Consider the following 23,859-nt stretch of genomic DNA (forward strand, 5'->3'; position numbering starts at 1 on the left):
CTTTATCACAAGTGCAAAATAAGACCCTCTTAGCCACTCGATGCCCTTTTGAACCACACATGAAGTCAATAATTTTCGTGTGAAATGATAGGGAAGATCAGTAGAGAAATAGTACACGGGGGAAAAAAATCATCTTGATCTAATTAACCCGGCCTCGCCAGGTCAGGTGTTGTCTTAGCTCTGCTTCTAATTTATTTTATTAAGGGCCAATTTCTTGTATACCGGGGGGGGGGGGGGGGGGACCACAAAATATTGTATGTTTACATGAATTTGCACAAGATTTACTTTATTTAATATAACAGAAAATATCATAAGATTAAAGAAGTAGGTGCAAATTGGAAGCAGTGGATCTGCAGGGAATATTATTTGAGCCCCTAGCACTTTATATATGAATGTCTCCACATATTGTAGTGTATTTGTGATGATTTATGTGCACACACAATAGGACAGCGCTGTGACACATAATGCTCTTCTAGTTGATAAAGGGAATACTTACCTTTGTTACAGCAGCAGTCCGGTATAAGTTATTTCTGTAGGTATTTGAGTTGTTACACATAGCGCAGGTTTTATTCTATTTATATTGGGGACATAATTGCCAAAATCTGGGGATCAGGAGCCATTTCCACCCTTTACTCTCGGCTGGGGCTCTTTGTATCTATATAATAGATGTTCTACATGACTAAATCTGACATCAATTTTACTGCAAAATCAAAGGGGCCAAAATGTCCCCCCCCCCCAGCAGTAATATATTTCTATCCCCCTTGGTGGGAGTGGAGATGACCCATCTATAAGGATATACAGTACATACACACACAGCACAAAGCCGTGTTCACACTACGAGATGTTTCTCCTGCAGTTCCTCTGAGCTCCACAAGGTGGTGATCTCACTTCTACCCAGACAGGAAGTCTCTATGGAAAACAGGAAGTGATGTCAGATGCAGACAAGATGATTCATGAGGTACAAAGTACAAAGGAGACGTTGCTGGAAGTGGCAGTAGAGGAGGTAATAAGATCTTATTCTCTATTTACACCCAGTAACCCCCATCATGTCCGTCCTCTTCCTCCATAGTCACTGTGATGTCTTTTATCTCCAGCAGATGATGATACACACATATATAGTGTGGGAACCTAGATTAACCCCTTCAGGGGGATCAGCTGATGATGAATAGTGATGGGCTCAGGCATGTTCGAACCCCCACATTCCCGATCACGACAGGAAGCCGACACTGCACAACGCTAATCACAGGCAGTGAGACATCCTGGTCCGTAGCCGCACAGATCGGGAAATTATTCAGTGCCTATGATTAGCGCTGTGCAGTGTCGGATTCCTGGTGGGATAAGGAATGTGGGGTTTCCAACAAGCCCATCACTAATGATGAATATATCTTCCTTCCAAAGCTGGCCGTACATGGTTCAGTTTTATCATTCAGCCAATGGGATGAGAGGAAAAAAACCTGAACTGATTCCCCTCATCCATTTTTTCTGATGCTCTTAGGATGTGGGAGGACCCTTGGCATCCTCACTAGCAAAGTGGGACTGTTGATCCTGCATTGTATCTAATGACATCTGAATGTCTGCAACAAGGTTTTAACCTGCATAGTGTGGGGGTCCTGTGTGGGTAAATTATAACTCAGTCTGAAGTGGAGCTTTAATAAAATGGAGACCTGAATGGTGAGGTGAGGAGGATTCTGGGAAAAACATCAGATTTTACTATTTGTGTTCATATCCTTAGAGTTTTCCTCCTGTGAAGTCTGGAGATCATATGACCATCACATTGCCTCCACCTCCCTCCCTGATAGAATAGAGAAATACAAAGAAGATTCTAGAAGTCACCAGAGAGATGATGGAGGAGAGGTGAGGAGGATTCTGGGAATTCTGGGACATTATCCAGTAACAGACAAGGGATGTGTCTGGATGGTGACTGTATCATTGTGTGTGTCAGGTTCCTATAAGGTGTCAGGATGTCACTGTCTATTTCTCCATGGAGGAGTGGGAGTATTTAGAAGGACACAAGGATCTCTACAAGGACGTCATGATGGACAATCAGCCGCCCCTCACATCACCGGGTAAGAGGAGACTTTATTGTAAAGGAGAGAGCAGTACGGAGGCTCCACCTAGATCCCCCATCATCTGATAAACACATAGAAACAATGTATTCAGTCAGTGTGTGTGTTTCCTACAGATGGATTCAGTAATGGGAACCCACCAGAGAGATGTCCCCGTCCTCTGTATTCCCGGGATTCCACACAGGAAGATCACACCATCCCCCACCATCATCAGGTAGATGAGGAACAATCACTGATAGTATCATTAGGATCTGTACATTATCTGCATTGTTACCTTTGATGTAAATTTCTTTCTATATTCAGAGTGGAAACCTGAGAGATTCTAAAGTTGAGGTTAAAGAAGAGATAAAAGAGGAGGATGATGAGGATGGGGTGACGGAGGAGTTTCTAAAAGAACACAAAGATCTGTACCAGGACACCATGGTGGAGACATCCAGCTACAGAAGCCCACCAGAGAGATGTCCCCGTCCTCTGTATTCCCAGGAATCCACACAGGAAGATCACACCATCCCTCACCATCATCAGGTAGATGATTGACATTTATTGGTAGATATGATTAATACATGCAAGCAAAATATAGCGTAGAGCAACCAAAAAACAATAATAATAAATCAAGTCCTCATATTACCAAAATTCCCCCATTGTTCAACTTTCAGTGACAGTTCATTAATATCCAGTGACTTCAGTGACCACCACCTCTAGCTGGAATGCCTGCTCACCTCCAAAAGTTGACCCCACTACAGAGTCGCACACGTCTGGAATATATCTCTCAGGATACCTCAGGGAAAACGACTCCTACTCCTGGACAAGACGGACCTTCTCTCAATGGCGACCCAACTACAGAGTCACACGCCTGGTGTATATATATACAGTGGTGTGAAAAAGTGTTTGCCCCCTTCCTCATTTCCTGTTCCTTTGCATGTTTGTCACACTTAAGTGTTTCGGAACATCAAACCAATTTAAACAATAGTCAAGGACAACACAAGTAAACACAAAATGCAATTTGTAAATGAAGGTGTTTATTATTAAAGGTGAAAAAAAATCCAAACCATCATGGCCCTGTGTGAAAAAGTGATTGCCCCCCTTGTTAAAACATACTATAACTGTGGTTGTCCACACCTGAGTTCAATTTCTCTAGCCACACCCAGGCCTGATTATTGCCACACCTGTTCACAATCAAGGCATCACTTAAATAGGAGCTGCTTGACACAGTAAGGTCCACCAGAAGATCCTTAAAAGCTACACATCATGCCGAGACCCAAAGAAATTCAGGAACAATTGAGAAAGAAAGTAATTGAGATCTATCAGTCTGGAAAGGGTTATAAAGCCATTTCCAAAGCTTTGGGAATCCAGCGAACCACAGTGAGAGCCATTATCCACAAATGGCGAAGACATGGAACAGTGGTGAACCTTCCCAGGAGTGGCCGGCCGCCCAAAATTACCCCAAGAGCGCAGCGACGACTCATCCAAGAGGTCACAAAAGACCCCACAACAACGTCCAAGGAACTGCAGGCCTCACTTGCCTCAGTTAAGGTCAGCGTTCATGCCTCCACCATCAGGAAAAGACTGGGCAAAAATGGCCTGCATGGTAGAGTTCCAAGGAGAAAACCACTGCTGAGCAAAAAGAACATCAAAGCTCGCCTCAATTTCTCCACAACACATCTTGATGATCCCCAAGACTTTTAGGACAACATTCTGTGGACCGATGAGACAAAAGTGGAACTCTTTGGAAGGTGTGTGTCCAAGTATATCTGGCGTAGAAGGAACACTGCATTTCATAAAAAGAACATTATACCAACAGTAAAATATGGTGGTGGTAGTGTGATGGTCTGGGGCTGTTTTGCTGCTTCAGGACCTGGAAGACTTGCCGTGATAAAAGGAACTATGAATTCTGCTGTCTACCAAGAGATCCTGAAGGAGAATGTAATTCTAATGTAACTGAATTAGGACAATTCTGCAAAGATGAGTGGGCCAAAATTCCTCCAGGACGCTGTAAAATCCTCATTGCACGTTATCGCAAACGCTTGGTTGCAGTTGTTGCTGCTAAGGGTGGCCCAACCAGTTATTAGGTTTAGGGGGCAATCACTTTTTCACACAGGGCCATGATGGTTTGGATTTTTTTTCACCTTTAATAATAAACACCTTCATTTACAAATTGCATTTTGTGTTTACTTGTGTTGTCCTTGACTATTGTTTAAATTGGTTTGATGTTCCGAAACACTTAAGTGTGACAAACATGCAAAGGAACAGGAAATGAGGAAGGGGGCAAACACTTTTTCACACCACTGTATATTACATGGGGATGGGGAGATTTGAGTGGTCTCTTTATGAGGCTCCCATGCAGACCAAATCATTGTTCCTGGGTGTGTCCTTCCTCTCCTAAACTGAAGAGTGAACTTCGACCTTTACCATACAGAAATCTGTCAGGAATCTGTAAAAATATTTATATATTACACCAGGCGTGTGTGACGCTGTAGTGGGGTCAACATTGGGAGAAGCTGGGAGGAGTTGAACTGGCACTGAAAGTTGCACAACGGTGGAATTTTGATAATATGAGCACTTGATTAATTATTATTGTTTTTTGTTTGCGCTACACTATATTTAGTTTGATAGTATTTCAATGAGAGTCACATGTGGATTCACTCTAAGTGGTGTGGGCAGCAATCATGTCAAGCCTATTAATAGGCTGATACATTGAATATTTCATTTTATTATATTTACTCACATTATTTTTTGTATTGTATATTGCGCTGATTATATATTTTCACACATTATGATTTATACACGGAATGTTTATTACAATGAATGTTCTATTACATATACAGAGTGGAAACCTTGGGGATAATAATATTGATGTTAAAGAGGAGTGTGGAATGATGAAGGATTTATCAGAAGGACACAAGGATATGATGGAGCCATCTAATACCAGGAACTCCCCAGAGAGATGTCCCTGTCCTCTGTATTCCCGGGATTCCACACAGGAAGGTCACAGCATCCCCCACTGTTACAAGGTTGGTGAGACAGAGGTTATAAAACACACTTATAGAGACAATAAGTGGATTTTTTAATGTGATATTCACAATAATAAAGCTTATGCCTTACAGATGATATTCTCTCTCATTTTCTTGATTTAGAGTGGAGATCCAATCGATATAGAATTTGAGGTGAAAGCAGAAGAAGAAGAGAGGTATGTGAGGGATGATCAGCAGTCTATGGAGGAGGATGGAATAACGGGGACATTTATAGAGGAGGACACTCCTACAGAGATCAGCACAGGTGGGTCATTAAAGCGGTGTTGTACTCACATTTTGAAAACCTCACCAGTCAGTGTCTCTTCCAAAGATGCCAAAATGAACCTTTTTAAAAATACGATCAGTGTAATTAACTTTTAATTTTAATTTCCAAGCTGACTTCCGGGCTCTCCTCCCGTGGGAGTAGGCGTGGTTATTGCCTTTCCCCAGCTCCGCAAAGTCCCCTGGGAGGTATCTTTCATTGTTCCCATGAATCAGTGGGAAACGCTGTACTGCCGAAATCTCGTGAGATTTCGGCGTCACATGACACTTCCGAGGACGCCGCCCGTTGTGATGGCAACCCGAAGTCTTACCGCGCTGCTCGCTGCTATCAATGAGCATGCGCGGGATCGAGCGGGGGATGCTGGGAGCACAGCATCACCGCATCCAGGAAGGAAATGCTTGTCTGCTTCATATGCCCACAAGGAAAATGGAAACCGCCGGCATGAACTTTTAAAACTGTTCCTTCCTAATGAAATCGGCAAGCCGGGGGTTACAAAGACACAAGTCGTAAGTACAAAGTCACATTAGGAAGCGCCTACCAAAGACACAGGAAAAAAAAAAATTCGGCAGCGGAATCCCGCTTTAACACTAAATACATTCCTCCACCCATACTGCTCACTGATTGGTCCAGAGTAGGGCGGGGACTGGGTGATATCAGCCTGTAATACCCTGATCACTTTCCTGAGCTGTGTTCCCCATCCTCTATTCCTGTATTTCTCTCCGATAATCTTCCTTCTCTGTGCTGCCGACACAATTTATGGATCTAGACTGGATTTATGGAGATTCTGGGGATCAGCTGGCAGCAAAATGTTAATTTTCACCATAGACGTTATTAGACCTGGGCACCTGGGGTATGTGCTTTGGGTCTCCTTACCCATAGCTAGGTCTACTAAGATTTCTGACAGAGCAATTGTCGCAGGGTTATGTGTTCTGTTATTTGCCTGGCTGTGCCGGGTGGAGGGATATGTCTGTATAGTCTCAGACCCAAGTCACTGAGTGCAGTCTCAGGAGATGGGAGGCAGCGGTGTGGGACCTCTGCAACTTGTCTCATGTAAACATTTAAGCTTCCACTAATTACTGAATACCAATATTATGAGTCCTGACCCTTACACTATATAATTTATATTGTTCGTTACATACTCCTGACCCTTACACTATATACTCTATGTTGTGCATTACATCATTCTGATGCTATAAAATCCTAACTGTTGTATCCTCTATAATAAGTTGTATATTACATTGTGTACAATAATCATTATCTAAACAATAGAATAAGCAGCTCTGAATATAATATAAATCCACACCAGTGAATTAAAAAATATTAAATACTATAGATCCGCTCCAGTGAACATGAATTACTAAATGTTACTACCTTGTGCAAACCCTGCCCTGTGCATACAAGAATAGAAAAAATAAAATAAAAAAATAACTTGTATCAAAATCAATTAACGCATTGTATGTATTTGCCATCACTGTTCATATGGTGACATGCACTATATAACAATATGTGTTAATTGATTTTGATACAAGTTATTTTTTTATTTTATTTTTTCTATTCTTGTATGCACAGGGCAGGGTTTGCACAGTGTAGTAACGTTTAGTAATTCATGTCCACTGGAGTGGATCTATAGTATTTAATATTTTTTAATTCACTGGTGTGGCTTTATATTATATTCAGCGCTGTTTATTCTGTTGTTTAGATAAGGATTATTGTACACGTTTTGTTTTTATAAAGTGGCGGCTTAGTTTAAAGTTTTTGCTCAGCGCAGTGGTGATACACAGTAGATGGGGAAAGAGTGAGTGTATCTTTGTTTTACATGTATATTACATTGGCCTTACTTTTTTTTGCACCCATTTTCTACCAGCTGGACATTTTATATCTGATGATTTGATTGGAGCACAGACTTTTACATGTTGATAAGAATGTGTTAACAGCCTCAAACTTTGGAACCTTAAACAGAAGGTGATAATGAGGGAGGAGTCAATAACCCAATGATGGTGGTCTTCAGGATGAGTCCAGTCTTTATCTTGGTTGTTCTCCTCCCATCCTCGCTCTCTGATCTGACTAAGGTCTGTGTATAAAGAAATGATCTAGTAGGAGATTCAGAGATGTAGGGCTAAAACAACTAATCGCTTATGAAAATAGTTGACAACTATTTTCATAATTGATTAGTTGGTCAGTCGATTAATTGGCCTGCATACAGAATGCATAATTTCTTTACATATCAGAAAATAAAGCTCAGAACACCATCCATACATGTCATTAAATGCCTGAGAACTTGAATGCGTGAGGAGCAATGCCTCATGGGACATGTAGTCCTGGGCAAGAGAAGGGAGTAAGTGATTCTAAAGGCAGTAGTTTTTTTTACCTGCCTATAGGGGAACTCTATACTATACTTTGTGGCTTCCTATAGGGGGAGATACTGAAGGCAGGAGGAGCCAGAAGTGCCGGGGGGTGCAGAAAAGAAGAATCAGGGCTGCTCTGTGCAAAACCATTACACAGAGCATATAAGTATGACAAGTTTGTTTAAAAAAAGAAATACAACATTTACAATGACTTTAAGGGCTCTGCGCATGGAAGATCAGCATATGAAACCAGAGAAGCTGGAGGCTGATAGACTGGAGGTAATAGAAAGCATTACAATTACATTTAACCAGTTGCCGACCGGGCCATAGCTGAATGACAGCTACAACACGGTTGGATAACTCTGGGTAGGCGTACTATGATGTCTTCCCAGAATCTCTGTCCCGCGTGCCCCCCTGGGGCACGCATGCGGGAATGACTGTGACCATCGGGTCTTTAGGTCCTGATGCATCACGGAACGGGGTAACAGGCCAATGACAGTGACCTTTTACCACGTGATCGTCCAATTCAGTGACGGAGCGATTAGTTGTCAACAGACTGGAGCATGTCCGCTTCATGGCTGGATCTAAAGTGTCCACAGCGCTGATCTGTGACCATTCCTGCCCATCCATGCTCCATCCATGGTTCAGCCATGCCCATCCATGGTTCATTTGTGCCTCATGATGGATCATTCATGCTCATCCATGCCACATCAGTACTCATCCATGCCACATTCGAAGCAAAACATCAGTACTCATCTGTGCCACATTCATGCCAATATAGTGCCCATCAGTGTCTCACAAAAGTGTAATAGGTAGTCAAATTAGATGTGTAATTTATACTCCTAGAACACCTGATGGTGCTCCCTGCATGATGGGCCTCTGTATGTGGCCAAGCTGTGTAAAAGTCTCACCCTTTTGGTATCACCATACTCAGGAGAAATAGCAGAATGTAAAAAAAAAAGCGTTTTCATTTTCTTTCCACATTTTCCAAAAACTTGTGGAAAAAAATGACATATTCAAAAGACTCATTATGCCTCATAGATTATATGTTGGGGTGTTTGCTTTACAAAATGGGGTTATTTTTTGGGGAGTTTCCATTGTACTGGTTCTTCAGGGGCTTCAAAAGTGTAAGAAGTAGTCAAAAAATTAGAGGTGTAATTTATACTCCTAGAATGCCTGATGGTTCTCCCTGCATGTTGGGCCTCTGTATGTGGCCTGGCTGTGAAAAAGTCTCACACATGTGGTATTGCACAGGAGGAGTAGCAGAATGTATTTTGGGGTATAATTTGTGGTATGTAGGGATGGGGAACGGTTCGGCCCGAGCATGAGTTTGGGCCGAACATTGGCTGTTCGCATGTTCACTGAACAACTGAGTTATCAGGACTTTGGACCATTTGTTTGACCCAACAAATGACCAGAATGCACTGCGCTGCCGCACAGTGGGTAACTCTGCTTGCAACGCGGAAGGATGCAGGACAGGGCTCAGTGCTGCAGCTTGTTGTGCCCCCACATCTCCATACAGATAGTGGTGATCCTCCGCCTCCATGCCCTCCTCTGCTGAATTGTCCTATGAACCACAAGTACCCCCTAAGCATTCAAGGGGCTATTTCATTTGTCAGGCTAAAAGGTGCTATGCAGTGCTTCAGCTGGTGTGTCTAGGGGACAGGAACCACACCGGAGCAGAGATTCCTGCAGATCTGCTGGGGCAGGTCCAGAGGTGGTTCACGCAATGCCAGCTGGAGCCAGGAATGGTAGTGTGTGATAGTGGCACAAACCTCCTGTCCGCCCTTAGACAAGAAAAGTTGACACATGTGCCATGCTTGGTACATGTCCTCAATTTGGGGGTGCAGTGTTTCCTAAATAGGTACCCAGGGTTGGTAGATCTTCTAAAGCAGGCCAGAAGACTCTGTAGTCGTTTCAGGCTGTCATACACAGCCAGTGCTCTGTTGGCTGAAATTCAGCGGAATTCCACCTGCCGGTAAACCGCTTGATTTGTGACATGCCCACCAGGTGGAACTCGACTTTTTCAATGCTGCAGCGGCTTCACATGTAGCACAGGGCCACTAATGAGTATCTGTGTGAGTATGGCACAACGACAAGCTCACGCTGGCTCGGCTTTTTTTCCCCCACACCAATGGCTGTTCATAAAGGACGCACGCACTGTACTGTCACCATTTGAGGAGGCCACAAGGATGGTGATCCGTGCCAATGCATACATCATTGAAACAATCCCTGTTGTGTTCCTGCTGGAGCAGACTCTGTGTGGCATTATGGACAGGGCACTGGAAGCAGAACAGCATGAGGAAGAGGAGGACTTCCTTTCATCTCAAGGCACACTATATGCAGACAGCATTGTTCATATGCCACAGAACACACAGTAGGAGAGAGAGAAAGAGGTCTCTGGCAGTTTTGGAGGCACTGAAGTAGAGGAAGACATACGTCAAACACTAATGCTGTGTACACACGATCGGAATTCTCATCGAAAAAGCTCTGATGGTTTTCCTGATGGAATTCCGATGGAATTCGGCTGAAGCTGTCTTGCCTACACACGGCCACACCAAATTCCGATCGTTTAGAACGCGGTGACGTACAACACGTACGATGGGACTAGAAAAAGGAAGTTCAATAGCCAGTAGCCAATAGCTTCTATCTCGTAGTTGAATCTGAGCATGCGTGATTTTTGGCGTGTCGGACTTGCATACACATGATCGGAATTTCCGATAGAAAGTTTTTCCATTGGGAAAATTGAGAACATGCTATCGATTTTTGGCTGGCGTAAATTCGGACAAGCTCAATTCCGATGGAGCATATACACGGCCACATTTTCCGATGAAAAGCCCTCATCAATCTTTTTCTGTCCGGAATTTCCGATCGTGTGTACGCGGCATAAGCGATGGTTTTCCATCCATAGAACCCTTGGGAGTAGTATGTGGCTAGGAGTAGGAAGTTCCAGATACTATAATCCTCAGTGACCCCGAGGAGTCTGCTTCTCATGCCTCTGCAAATTTGCGGTGCATGGGCTCCCTCGTGCTTCAAAGCCTGCAAAAGGACCTAAGAATATGTGCCATAAAAGAGAAGGATCACTATGGGTTGATAACTGTCCTTCGCCACCCAAGGGGAAAGTCTCAGAACTCATCCTGTCCCCACAGAGAGTGCAGAATATGAAATCTCTTGAAGACACATTAAAGAGGAGGACACATTTAAGAGGAGTTTATTTAATGCTTTTCCTGACTCTGGTTGGTTACAATGTCATGGAAAACCCAGTGGTGATCAAATACCACCAAAAGAAAGCTCTACTTGTATGGAAAAAAAGGACAGAAATGTCATATAGGTTCAGTGTTACATGACTGAGTAATTGTCATTCAAAATATGAGATCACTGAAAGCTGAAAATCTGGGCAGGAAGGGAGTATAAGTGCCCGGTGGGCAAGTGGTTAAAGTAAAAGTTTTTCCCCCTCTAACCTCCATATAGCTTCATGTGTGACTCCCAGGTAAAATCCCCATATATCCTACTTCTGGGTATATTTATTATTATATATATGATATGAGATATATTACTTCCACTATTTCACAGTATAAATGGATCCCTTATAGTAGTAATTATCTGCTGTTTTTGTACTATAAAGCAGCCCTCAAATTTACCACTCGACTACTTGCATTTTGCGAGTGGAAAATGAGGGGCTGCGGGCGCTGTTGATCGGGAGCCGTTCTCCCAGCGATCGTCCCGGTGAATAGAGCACGGAGGAAGAGGAAAGCACGGTTAGCCCGCTGTAACAGCTTACATTACTATTGCCTCCGCTCGCTGTCACACACAGCCATGCCTGTGATAGACAGAACGCCGGTCCAATGTTGGGAATGCGTTCTATCTATCACAGGTGCAGGGTCAGGCGGAGGCGGAGCCATGTATGACGGTGAGCAGAGTGGAGGTAATTGCAATGTAAGCTGTTCTGGTGTGCTATTCCGCTCTATCATCCCACAGGTCTCCTCTTCCTCCACTCATGATCCAGGCCACCCTCACTCTTCCTCTGCCCAGGCAAGGCTGCAATGGTGGGCATAAAGGCGATTCAGTTCGCATTGTGTGCTATACAATATTTCATTCATTCGTAGTGAGATGGGCACAGTGAGGCTGCATATGATGGGCACAGTGAGGTTGCAATGATGGCCACAGTGAGGCTGCAATGGTGGGCAAAGGTGAAGCTGCATTGATGGGCACTGACAAGGTGGCATTGATGGGCACTGGTGGGGCTGTGCTGAGGGGGCACTGATAAAGTTGTTGTTAAATGTTTTATGCAGAATTAAGTTACAAAAATAAATATTAAGTGTCATTTCATGAGATAATTTATGAGGGTGTGTTTAAGGGTGGAATTAGGGGTGGGGCATGGTAGGGGCTGGGTGGGGCAACTGGTGGCGAGTAACCTTTGAGGCCTGGCTAGCAGCTCAGGACTTGAAATTTTGAGTCTGCTATAAAGGGCTATTTTTATTTTATTTTTTAAACCCATCATAACAGATGATTAAAAAAAAATCATGCTGCTGCTACTAAATGTCCTATGCTGGCCATACACAGATCAATTTTTGGACAAGAATATTCACACAAATATTTGTATGAAAATTATTTGTACATTCGATGAATGGACGAGTGTAGTTCGAAAATTCCACTTGCTTTTAACGTTCAATTATAAAATGGATGTAACTTCTGAGCAAAAACCACATACACGATGTGAAAATTTGTTGGATGGAGAAAAGGTTTCTGTTCTGCTCCTTCGTATTTTCCCATCACTGTGGTGGAACATTAGCACCGATTTGACCCACTAATGGTTAGAAAATTGGATGAATGTTTTTATGAAATAAAAATGAGTTTGTGTTCGGCCAGCATAAGTGACATCAGGTGCAGGGAGCTTGTACCCACCTACCTGTCTATGACAAGGGAGTCAGTCATCCATCATATTATATTACACTCCTGTCTGATCATCTGCAAAACAGCCTTTTACATCTTTTTTACATTTTAATAATGTTGATCTCTAATTCTGATATGTAGCAGATTCTCCCTCTAATAATACATCTATCTGTCTGTTATTCTCAGAGGGGATTAAATATCCAACCAGGGGCGGATCCAGAGTCTAATCTCGGGAGGGGCACTGCTATAAAATATGTTTTTTTGGGGGCAATTTATATGGGAAATGGCTGGTATTGACGCTTCAATCATTACGGCACCATGGTTATTATGGTGTCAGGATGATTGAAGCGCATTATTTCAATTAATACATTGTAATATAAAATTAAATGGTTCAACTCACCATAATGCAGAATCAGTGGGAGCCCTGAGGGTGTCATTTGCCATGTCGCCTGCCACCAAATGCGGATTGTCAATTGCCACGTCACCTGCCACACATTGCGGATTGCCACTTGCCACGTCACCTGCCACACATTGCGGATTGTCACTTGCCACGTCACCTGCCACACATTGCGGATTGTCACTTGCCACGTTGCCTGCCACACATTGCGGATTGCCACTTGCCACATAGCATGCCACACATTGCGGATTATCACTTGCCACATCGCCTGCCACCAGATGCGGATTGCCACGTAGCCTGCCACACATTGTGGATTGCCACTTGCCACGTCACCTGTCGCACATTGCAGATTGTCACTTGCCACGTTGCCTGCCACACATTGCGGATTGCACTTGCCACGTAGCCTGCCACACATTGCGGATTGTCACTTGCCACATCACCTGCCACACATTGCGGATTGTCACTTGCCACGTCGCCTGCCACCAGATGTGGATTGCCACTTAGCCTGCCACACATTGCGGATTGTCACTTGCCACGTCACCTGCCACACATTGCTGATTGTCACTTGCCACGTAGCCTGCCACACATTGCGGATTGTCACTTGCCACGTCGCCTGCCACCAGATGCGGATTGCCACGGAGCCTGCCACACATTGCGGATTGTCACTTGCCACATCACCTGCCACACATTGCTGATTGTCACTTGCCACGTAGCCTGCCACACATTGCGGATTGTCACTTGCCACGTCACCTTCCACACATTGTGGATTGTCACTTGCCACGTCACCTGCCACACATTGCGGATTATTACTTGCCATGTAGCCTGCCACACATTGCAGATTGTCACTTGCCACGTCGCCTGCCATACATTGCGGATTGTCACTTGCCACGTCGCCTTCCACACATTGTGGATTGTCACTTGCCACGTCACCTGCCACACATTGCGGATTGTCACTTGCCACGTTGCCTGCCACCAAATGCGGATTGCCACATAGCCTGCCACACATTGCGGATTGTCACTTGCCATGTCACCTGCAACACATTGCTGATTGTCACTTGCCACGTAGCCTGCCACACATTGCGGATTGTCACTTTCCACGTCGCCTTCCACACATTGTGGATTGTCACTTGCCACGTCACCTGCCACACATTGCAGATTGTCACTTGCCACGTCGCCTGCCATACATTGCGGATTGCCACTTGCCACGTAGCCTGCCACACATTGTGGATTGTCACTTGCCCAGTCGCCTTCCACACATTGCGGATTGCCACTTGCCACATTACCTGCCACACATTGCGGATTGCCACTTGCCACGTAGTCTGCCACACATTGCGGATTGCCACTTGCCACGTAGCCTGCCACACATTGCGGATTGCCACTTGCCACGTAGCCTGCCACACATTGCGGATTGTCACCTACTGTGTCACTTTTCTGCTAAGGTTTTCTTTTGTTGAGTCCAGAGTGAAGAAAGGCAGCAGAGAGATGATGTAATCTCTCTGCTGCACACAGCTTCCCACACAGTGAGGGCGGAACTGGAGGGATGCAGGGCAGTGAGAGATGATGTCATCTCCCTGCTCCCCTGCCTGCTGGCTTCCTGATTGGCCAGCAGCCCTCCTAAGCCGCCCAGCTGTCCCCCCCCCTCACCCGTCCACTCAGTGCAAGCACCCGCGGGACTGGGCGCGCTAGCACCCGCGGAACCGGCCGCGCTGTCATCAGCTGGCGGCATTCTCGGAGGTCAATTGCGCCCCCCCCCCCGGATCCACCCCTGTATCCAACTATATATCTGGATATTTATACTTACCGCTGTATATAGATATTCAAGGATATTTACTCAATTATAGACCAACCTTTTTTTTTTAGGTTTTAATTAGTCGATTAATCGAAACAATAATCCGCCAACTAATCAATTGTGAAAATAATCTTTAGCTGCCACCCTACAGAGGACCTATTTACTAGTTACCTTGAGGGGGGAATTGTAAGATCCTCAGAGACAAAGCTGCCTGATGTGGGCGGAGTCCTGGTTTAGGGGAACCAATCAGCTCATGTCTAGTAATAATCTTTGTATTTCTCTATTTTAGTAGATGGACGGGAGATGAGGAAAACCTCAGAGGATTGTCTCACTTTGTCTCCAGACTGTAAAGTAGAAGATGAGGACATCACACAGTATAGTCCAGGAGAAAACCCAACTACCTCAAATGTCCATCCGGCACCACACAGTGTAGATGGACCATCGTATTCCTCTTATCCTGAGGAACCTCAGACTGTGAGGGACGGGGCCGTCCTTCCAACAGAGAAGAGCTTTTCCTGTACTGAGTGCGGGAAGTGTTTCCGTTTTAAATCCAAGCTTAATGAGCATAAAAGATCTCACACGGGGGAGAAGCCGTATTCCTGTCCTGAGTGCGGGAAATGTTTTTCACAGAAGGCCAGTCTTTACACACATCAGAGATCTCATACAGGAGAGAAGCCATATTCCTGTCCTGAGTGTGGGAAATGTTTTTCACAGAAGGCCAGTCTTTACACACATCAGAGATCCCACACGGGGCAGAAGCCGTATTCCTGTCCTGAGTGTGGGAAATGTTTTTCAGTGAAGTCCAATCTTGACACACATCAGAGATCTCACACGGGGCAGAAGCCGTATTCCTGTCCTGAGTGCGGGAAATGTTTTTCAGTGAAGTCCAATCTTGACACACATCAGAGATCTCACACGGGGCAGAAGCCGTATTCTTGTCCTGAGTGCGGGAAATGTTTTTCAGTGAAATCCAATCTTTACACACATCAAAGATCTCACACTGGGGAGAAAACGTATTCCTGTCTTGAGTGCGGGAAATGTTTTTCAGTGAAGTCTCATCTTGACACACATCAGAGATCTCACACGGGGCAGAAGCCATTTTCCTGTCCTGAGTGTGGGAAATGTTTTTCACAGAAGTCCTATCTTTCCACACATCAGCGATCTCACACGGGGGAGAAGCCGCATTCCTGTCCTGAGTGCGGGAAATGTTTTTCACAGAAGTCCAGTCTTTACACACATCAGAGATCTCACACGGGAGAGAAGCCCTATTCCTGTCCTGAGTGTGGGAAATGTTTTTCACAGAAGACCGATCTTTACATGCATCAGAGATCTCACACAGGGGAGAAGCCGCATGCTTGTCCTGAGTGCGGGAAATGTTTTTCGCAGAAGTCCGATCTTTTTAAACATCAGAGATCTCACACGGGGGAGAAACCGTATTCCTGTCCTGAGTGCGGGAAATGTTTTTCAGTGAAGTCCAGTCTTGACACACATCAGAGATGTCACACAGGGGAGAAGCCGCATTCCTGTCCTGAGTGCGGGAGATGTTTTTCACAGAAGGCCAGTCTTTACGCACATCAGAGATCTCACACGGGGCAGAAGCCGTATTCATGTCCTGAGTGCGAGAAATGTTTTTCGGTGAAGTCCAATCTTGACACACATCAGAGATCTCACACGGGGGAGAAGCCGTATTCATGTCCTGAGTGTGGGAAATGTTTTTCACGGAAGTTCAATCTTTACACACATCAGAGGTCTCACACGGGGGAGAAGCCACTTTCCTGTCCTGAGTGAGGGAATTGTTCTTCACTGAAGTCTTGTCTTCCTGTATATCAGGGATCCCGCATGTAACAAAACGTCCCACACTCCGATTGAGTGCTTTCATCATATACCACTTCCTTCCAGTCTGAATACAGATATTAGCTATTATTGCCGCATTTTACAACCACAAACAAAGCAGGACTCATTTGGCTGCAAGCTGGAAAATTAACTCTCTTTATTAGAATACAGTCTTTTATATATTTAAGGAAGAGATTCCCCCTCCTGCTCATATTACGCTAACAATACACCTGTAACCAGAAACATAAATGAACATGAGCTAATTAACTAATCATTTGCAGACTAGGTGACTCAGAGATATGACCTTTCAGGTCCTAGCCCTCTTGTCTCCTAGCTCACACATTATCATAAATATCAACACAGAACTCCTTCACACAATAGCAGAGTTAATTAACACAAACAACAATGGGTGAAAGACCCAGAAGCCACACTAGACTTATTTACAATAAACACATAGCAGGCAATACAAGACAGGTGGCTGGTTGATGACATCGGCATTTGCTAATATGGCATATAGGCCCTATACAGTGTTCCCAGAGTCTGTGTGTCTTAGGGGAAGATGGACTTGAATCCAAAGTAACATTACTTCAAGGGCCCCCAGAGACACACCTCACAAAGAGTAGTGTTCCCTTAAAACCCATGGCCCATAGTCAGTATGAGGCTAGCATTCAGTGCCCTTCAAAAAGCCTATGTCCCTGGTGAGTCTATCACACCACACATCCCTCGAGGCGTATTAGTGCCTCAAGTGTGGGAAATGTCTTCTATGTGAATGTTGCTGGACATCACAGCTCTCATGTGGGGAAGAAGCACACCCTGATATACACCTCAGATATACTCCATGGCTGATCTTCATCATGGAAGAAACAGTTCCAGGGGTGTGGACAATTTTTGACTAAATCGGAGTCCCAATTTCCTTGTCCCTTATGACAATCTCCTTGTTCCTCATCCACCAGAGAGCTCAGCAGCGGTGTGGGGGTTCATTGAAAACGACAAGCCGACATTGGCAAAGGACAGAACTCTGTGAATGAATGGCACAGCCGCCCTCTTTTCATAAAGTGTCATCTGGTATGGGGAACTTCTCCCCGCACTGCTGTCACACAGAGGACTCAGATCGCTGAGCCGCTGCAGGAAGAGGAACATGTCACATCTTCCCAAAGGTGAAAGTATCCTTTAAACCTTTCACTGCCAGAGCTCATTTTTGTGGGGGTTTTTTTGCCCACATGTTTAACCACTTCAATACCAGGCACTTTCACCCCCTTCCTGCCCAGGCTAATTTTAAGCTGTCACACTTGACAATGATAATTGTGAGGTCATGTAACACTGTACCCATTTGACATTTTTATATATTTTTCCCCCACAAATAGAGATTTCTTTTGGTGGTATCTGATCACCACTAGGGTTTTTATTTTTTGTACTACAAATAAAAAAAAAAAAGAAAATTTTGAAAAAAAAAAAAGTTTTCTTTGTTTCTGTAATAACATTTTGTAAATAAGTACGTTTTCTCCTTCACGGATGGAGACTGATGAGGAGGCACTAATATGCAGCAGGGATTGGTGACACTGATGGGTTGCACTGATGAGAGGTACTGACAAGCATCCCTTATGGGCAATGATTGGCATCCCTGATGGGCACTGATAAGCCTCACTGGTGGGGCACAGGTGATCATCGTTGATGGGCCTGCAATGATAATCAATGCTGAATATCAGTGCAGATCCCCCCTGTCAGGAGAGCCACTAAGCGGCTCTCCTCTACTCGCACCTTGTCAGCATGAATAAAGGAAAGCCGATACCCGGCACTTCCTGGTTACGATGTGATTAGCTTTGATTGGACACAGTTGATCACATGGTAAAGAGCCTACGTCATAGGGTCTGTACCAAGATTGGAGATGCGGTGTGTCAGAGAGACACAGTGCACCACCGATCGTCACTTGGCTGAGCGGCTTATTCTGGATGTCATATGACCTCCACTCAAGATAATGGAATCCCCGCCTGGCTGTCATTCTGCTATTGGCTGGACGGGAAGCGGTTAAATTATTAAATTGAAGATTATATAAAACATGATATATTTTCTGAAAGCAGGCACCCCAGAGAATAACATAGTGGTAGATCCATTTTTTTATGTCACACATTCTTTTCTTTTAGGTCTAGGAAACCCCAAATTTTAGTCAAAAACACACTAAAGTTAATTTTAGGGGGCACAAAAAACACAATAAATTACCCAATTGTTTTGTAAAATAAAAAAAGCTGAGGTTACACCGAATAAATAGATACCTAACATATCAAACCTTAAATTTGCGTGTGTCTGTGAAATGGTGACAAACTACATTACCCTATATTTTCTGTAGGCAACGTTATAAGTGCCCCCTATAGTTATCAGTTTAGTGTTATAGAGGAGGTCTGGTGTAGAATTATTGCTCTCACTCCAGTGTGTGTGGTGATATGTAACGTGTATCGCAATCAATGTTTTTAGGCGTAGGTGCCCCAATGTGTGAGTTTGTTTGTATATGGGGATGGGTCTCAGATTTTTTTTGGGGGGGAGGGGTTATGTGCTTGGGTTTAAAGTGATACTAAAGGATCATTTTTTATTTTTTTAAATAACAAACATGTCATACTTACCTCCACTGTGCAGATCATTTTGCACAGAGTGGCCCCGAACATCCATTTCTGGGGTCCCTTGGCAGCTCTTGCAGCTCCTCCCCACATTAGATAACCCCCTTGGAGAAGCGCTCTCCCGAGGGGGTTACCTTGTGGGTGCGCTACCGAGTCCAGCATTCGGCATCCATAGAGGCTGAATGCAGGACTCGGCCCTGGCGGCCGTGTCATTGGATTTGATTGACAGCATCGGGAGCCAATGGCTGCACTGCTATCAATCTATACAATCAAGAGCTGGGAACCTGTGGAGAGAGGGACAGCGGAGACGCGGTGACGGAAATTCGGGGCTCAGGTAAGAAGAACGGGGGGGCTGGGGGGCTAGTGAATGCAAGTTTTTTTTTCACCTTAATACTTAGGATACATTTAGGTGAAAAACCACAAGCCCTTTCAACCCCTTTAACCACTTAAGCCCTGGACCAATTTGCAGCCAAAGGACCAGGCCCCTTTTTGCGATTCGGCATTGCATCGCTTTAATTGACAATTGCGCGGTCGTGCCACGTGGCTCCCCAAAAAATTGGCGACCTTTTTTTCCCCACAAATAGAGCTTTCTTTTGGTGGTATTTGATCACCTCTGCTGTTGTTATTTTTTGCGCTATAAACAAAAATAGAGTGACAATTTTGAAAAAAATTCTATATTTTTAACTTTTTGCTATAATAAATATCCCCAAAAAATATATATACATTTTTTTTTTCCTCAGTTTAGGCCGATACGTATTTTTCTACATATTTTTGGTAAAAAAAAAAAAAAACGAAATGAGCTATTATTGATTGGTTTGGGCAAAAGTTATAGCGTTTACAAAATAGGGGATAGTTTTAAAGCATTTTTATTAATATTTTTTTTTTACTAGTAATGGCGGCGGTCAGCGTTTTTTTTATTGTGACTGCGACATTATGGCGGACACATCGGAAATTTTTGACACATTTTTGGAACCATAGTAATTTATACAGTACTATTTAAATGCACTGATTCTTGTGTAAATGACACTGGCAGTGAACGAGTTAACCACTTGGGGGCAGGGAGGGGTTAAGTGTGTGTGTCTTTTTTTTAGCTGTAGGGGCCATGGCTTGGCGTCTGACGTCACTGGTCGTCTTTCCCTATAACAGGGAGCAGACGATCAGTGACAGGCTCAGTAGGAAGCACAGGGAGAGGTTTGTTTACACAGACCTCTCCTCGTTCTTCAGCTCTGTGACCCGATCGCGGGACACCAGTGGTGATCGGATCTGCTGGTCCCACGGTCACGGTGCTCAGGACCAGGTCTGGGCACTTAAAGCCATTCTGCCGACGTATATGTGCAGGAGGCGGTCCTTAAGCAGTTAAATTCAATTTTGTACAACTTAAAAAAATAATAATTCATCACATAGAGCACCTTTTTACAACCGGGTGCCTTGAGGTTTCTTCAGGGGCGCCTTGGCAAAATAACAATTGCCCCAAAATTGTATATAAGCCGGAGGATGGATGAAGACTAAGTTACACAAAGCCTCAGGTTTTCATTGTGCACCATTACAATCTTCTAGCTGTCAACCTCCTAACGACCAATGACGAGCTGATAAGGAGGATGGCAGTTGCCTGAATGTCATCCTTGTTTGAGCCTCCCCTGCCTCTCTCCATCATCTTTGGGGTCTCGTTAGCTGAGTGACGGAGAAAAACTGAGGGAGAAGAGAAACATAGGAATACTAGTCAGTATTAGTTTGCAAAAGTGTATTTGCTTTGGAAGAATAAATCACTCATAATGTTGGGTGTCCTACAAGTATTGATGTTGTTGTATTATGTAGAACTATTAGAATAGTTTTTACATTTTAGAATAGGGCGTCTTGATATTGTCCATAATTTTGGAGGGCATCTCAAGACTCCATCATTTTGGAGGGTGCCTCAAGATTGTCCATCATTTTGGAAGGTGCCTCAAGACTGTCCATAATTTTAAGAAGTGCCTTGACTGAAAAAGGGTTGAAGAACACTGACATAGAGGACAAAAAGTCCCCTATGTGATGATTTTTTGGTGACAGGTTCTCTTTAATGAGATATCCAGGATGTAAAAGACCCCCAATGTCTCCCCTGTGCTCCACTGAATGTAAAACAATGCAAATCGCACGGCATTATATATTCTTTCCCAACCTTGATGGCGAAGAAACTGTCAACGGGGACCCGGAAGTGATGTCATACATGTCACTTCCATTTCAGGAACAAGAAGGGTAGGAGAGTGGATCTGTGTACTCCTATTAGGGATGGCCTTGCAGTTCGCGGCAAATTTTGCGTGTTCACGATTTGCCAAACCGGCGAACTTCTGGCGCTGTTCACGCGGCAGCCATATGCGTTTACATTGTGAAAGAACTTTGACCCATGACACATCCATCATGGGGTACAGGACAGCCAATTGAGACATTTCAGCACATGGACAATTGGATAATTCCTCCTACCTTATAAATAGACCTGATCTGGCGGCCATTTTACATTCTGTCTTATGTCAGTGTAGGGAGAGGTTGCTGTGTGGAGCAGGGACAGACTGTAGTGACACAAATCACTAGCTATTAGGTCCACAAAAGTCCTTTTAAGGACTGGTATAGGTGTACAGTATATAGGGTTCTGGTGCACTGCTGCTGACTGCTGAGTGCACTGCTGACCGATTCTGCAGCTGTCTTTTGTCAGTGTAGGGACAGGACGCTGTGTGGAGCAGGGACAGTTCGTTTAATCACTAGCTAATACTATTAGGTCCACAAAGGTCCTTTTAAAGAGGAAGTAAACCCTGATGGGTTTACTTCCTCTTTTTTTCCCTGCAAAGGTAAAGCATAATGGACTACTATGCATTGCATAGTAGCTCATTATGTGTCACTTACCTGACACAGGAGCCAGCAAAGTCGCCGCTGTCCCCTGTAGTCCGCCGCATCCATGTTGCTGATTCTTGTGTAAATGACACTGGCAGTGAACGAGTTAACCACTTGGGGGCAGGGAGGGGTTAAGTGTGTGTGTGTCTTTTTTTTAGCTGTAGGGGCCATGGCTTGGCGTCTGACGTCACTGGTCGTCTTTCCCTATAACAGGGAGCAGACGATCAGTGACAGGCTCAGTAGGAAGCACAGGGAGAGGTTTGTTTACACAGACCTCTCCTCGTTCTTCAGCTCTGTGACCCGATCGCGGGACACCAGTGGTGATCGGGTCTGCTGGTCCCACGGTCACGGTGCTCAGGACCAGGTCTGGGCTTTTAAAGCCATTCTGCCGACGTATATGTGCAGGAGGCGGTCCTTAAGCAGTTAAATTCAATTTTGTACAACTTAAAAAAATAATAATTCATCACATAGAGCACCTTTTTACAACCGGGTGCCTTGAGGTTTCTTCAGGGGCGCCTTGGCAAAATAACAATTGCCCCAAAATTGTATATAAGCCGGAGGATGGATGAAGACTAAGTTACACAAAGCCTCAGGTTTTCATTGTGCACCATTACAATCTTCTAGCTGTCAACCTCCTAACGACCAATGACGAGCTGATAAGGAGGATGGCAGTTGCCTGAATGTCATCCTTGTTTGAGCCTCCCCTGCCTCTCTCCATCATCTTTGGGGTCTCGTTAGCTGAGTGACGGAGAAAAACTGAGGGAGAAGAGAAACATAGGAATACTAGTCAGTATTAGTTTGCAAAAGTGTTGTAAGGATTAAGGGGTGTCTAAACAAAATGGTTGACCTTATGTCTTACTAATTACTTGTATTTCTCTCTGTAAAATAAGGATTCGTCATCTATTGTCACGTACTCATCAAGAAGAGGCCGCATCAGCCCTAAAAAGCAGTCTACGCCCAGAAGATTGTCTTATCAGCTGATAACACCCGGAGAATTGTCTTTACTTTGAAAATGTTGTTTTTTTTACATTTGCTGATGTTTGCCCTTTTCTGTCTATAAAAGAGAAGTAATAAAGAGCTCAGGTTCAGTCAGAGACAGTTAGAGTTAACGACGGACTTCTGAGCAGAAATACTGAATACTTCTGTGTCTCTTTGCTCAGATAAGAACTCTAACTAACAATTGGGAAACGGTAACATAACCTGACAAATAGGTGACTTGTTGAGGTCACACCTAACATTTCTGGCGCCGCGAACAAGGGACTCGCTGAAGAAACTACAAGAGGCGAACGAACATAAGGACGGAACGAAATGGTCGGGCACATCAAAGAACCACAGACAAATCCTGCGCAGGTAAGAAAAGCTTTATTTTCTTATAAACTCTGTGCTTCTTAGATTTGTGCCCACCTGATCTGTCTGAATTGTTCTTCAGGTAAACACCAACCTCTGTAGTAAGCGGGTCTTGAACTTAATATTTTGGCTTATGTTACCGTTGTTTCTTGTCTGTCTACTTGTCATCTGTCTGTTGTGAATGAGATAAGCCCTGTTTGTATGGTGTGAATTGAAACATATATCATCCCAATGGGTAACGGAATGCGCCCTTAACTCGTAAGAGTACTTTGGGGGTCCGACACTTAAGTTTGATATACGCTTTTTGATTCATGAGCCTAAAAACGGGTTGAAAGTATAAGTCCTGACTGCCTCAATAAAGCAGGAATAAGAAACGAATGCTGAGAGATTCCATGGTAATGGGACGGAAATAAGGTCTCCACAA

The 23,859-nt window shown here is 44.3% G+C and overlaps 1 protein-coding gene across 1 annotated transcript; it reads left to right on the forward strand.

The window, feature by feature from the left end:
* Positions 1–928: 928 nt before the first annotated feature.
* On the forward strand, positions 929–19,119 carry LOC143986880 (uncharacterized). Its single transcript, XM_077485286.1, has 8 exons — positions 929–965; positions 1,733–1,854; positions 1,943–2,066; positions 2,183–2,280; positions 2,370–2,591; positions 4,892–5,077; positions 5,201–5,342; positions 15,074–19,119. Exons 1-8 carry the CDS (start codon positions 929–931, stop codon positions 16,570–16,572), a joined length of 2,430 nt encoding a protein of 809 aa, XP_077341412.1. The 3' UTR covers positions 16,573–19,119.
* Positions 19,120–23,859: the final 4,740 nt, after the last annotated feature.

This window comes from Lithobates pipiens, unplaced genomic scaffold, assembly GCF_037356315.1.
Source record: "Lithobates pipiens isolate NorthernLeopardFrog02 unplaced genomic scaffold, aLitPip1_a1.2 Scaffold_18, whole genome shotgun sequence".
Lineage (NCBI taxonomy): Eukaryota > Metazoa > Chordata > Amphibia > Anura > Ranidae > Lithobates > Lithobates pipiens.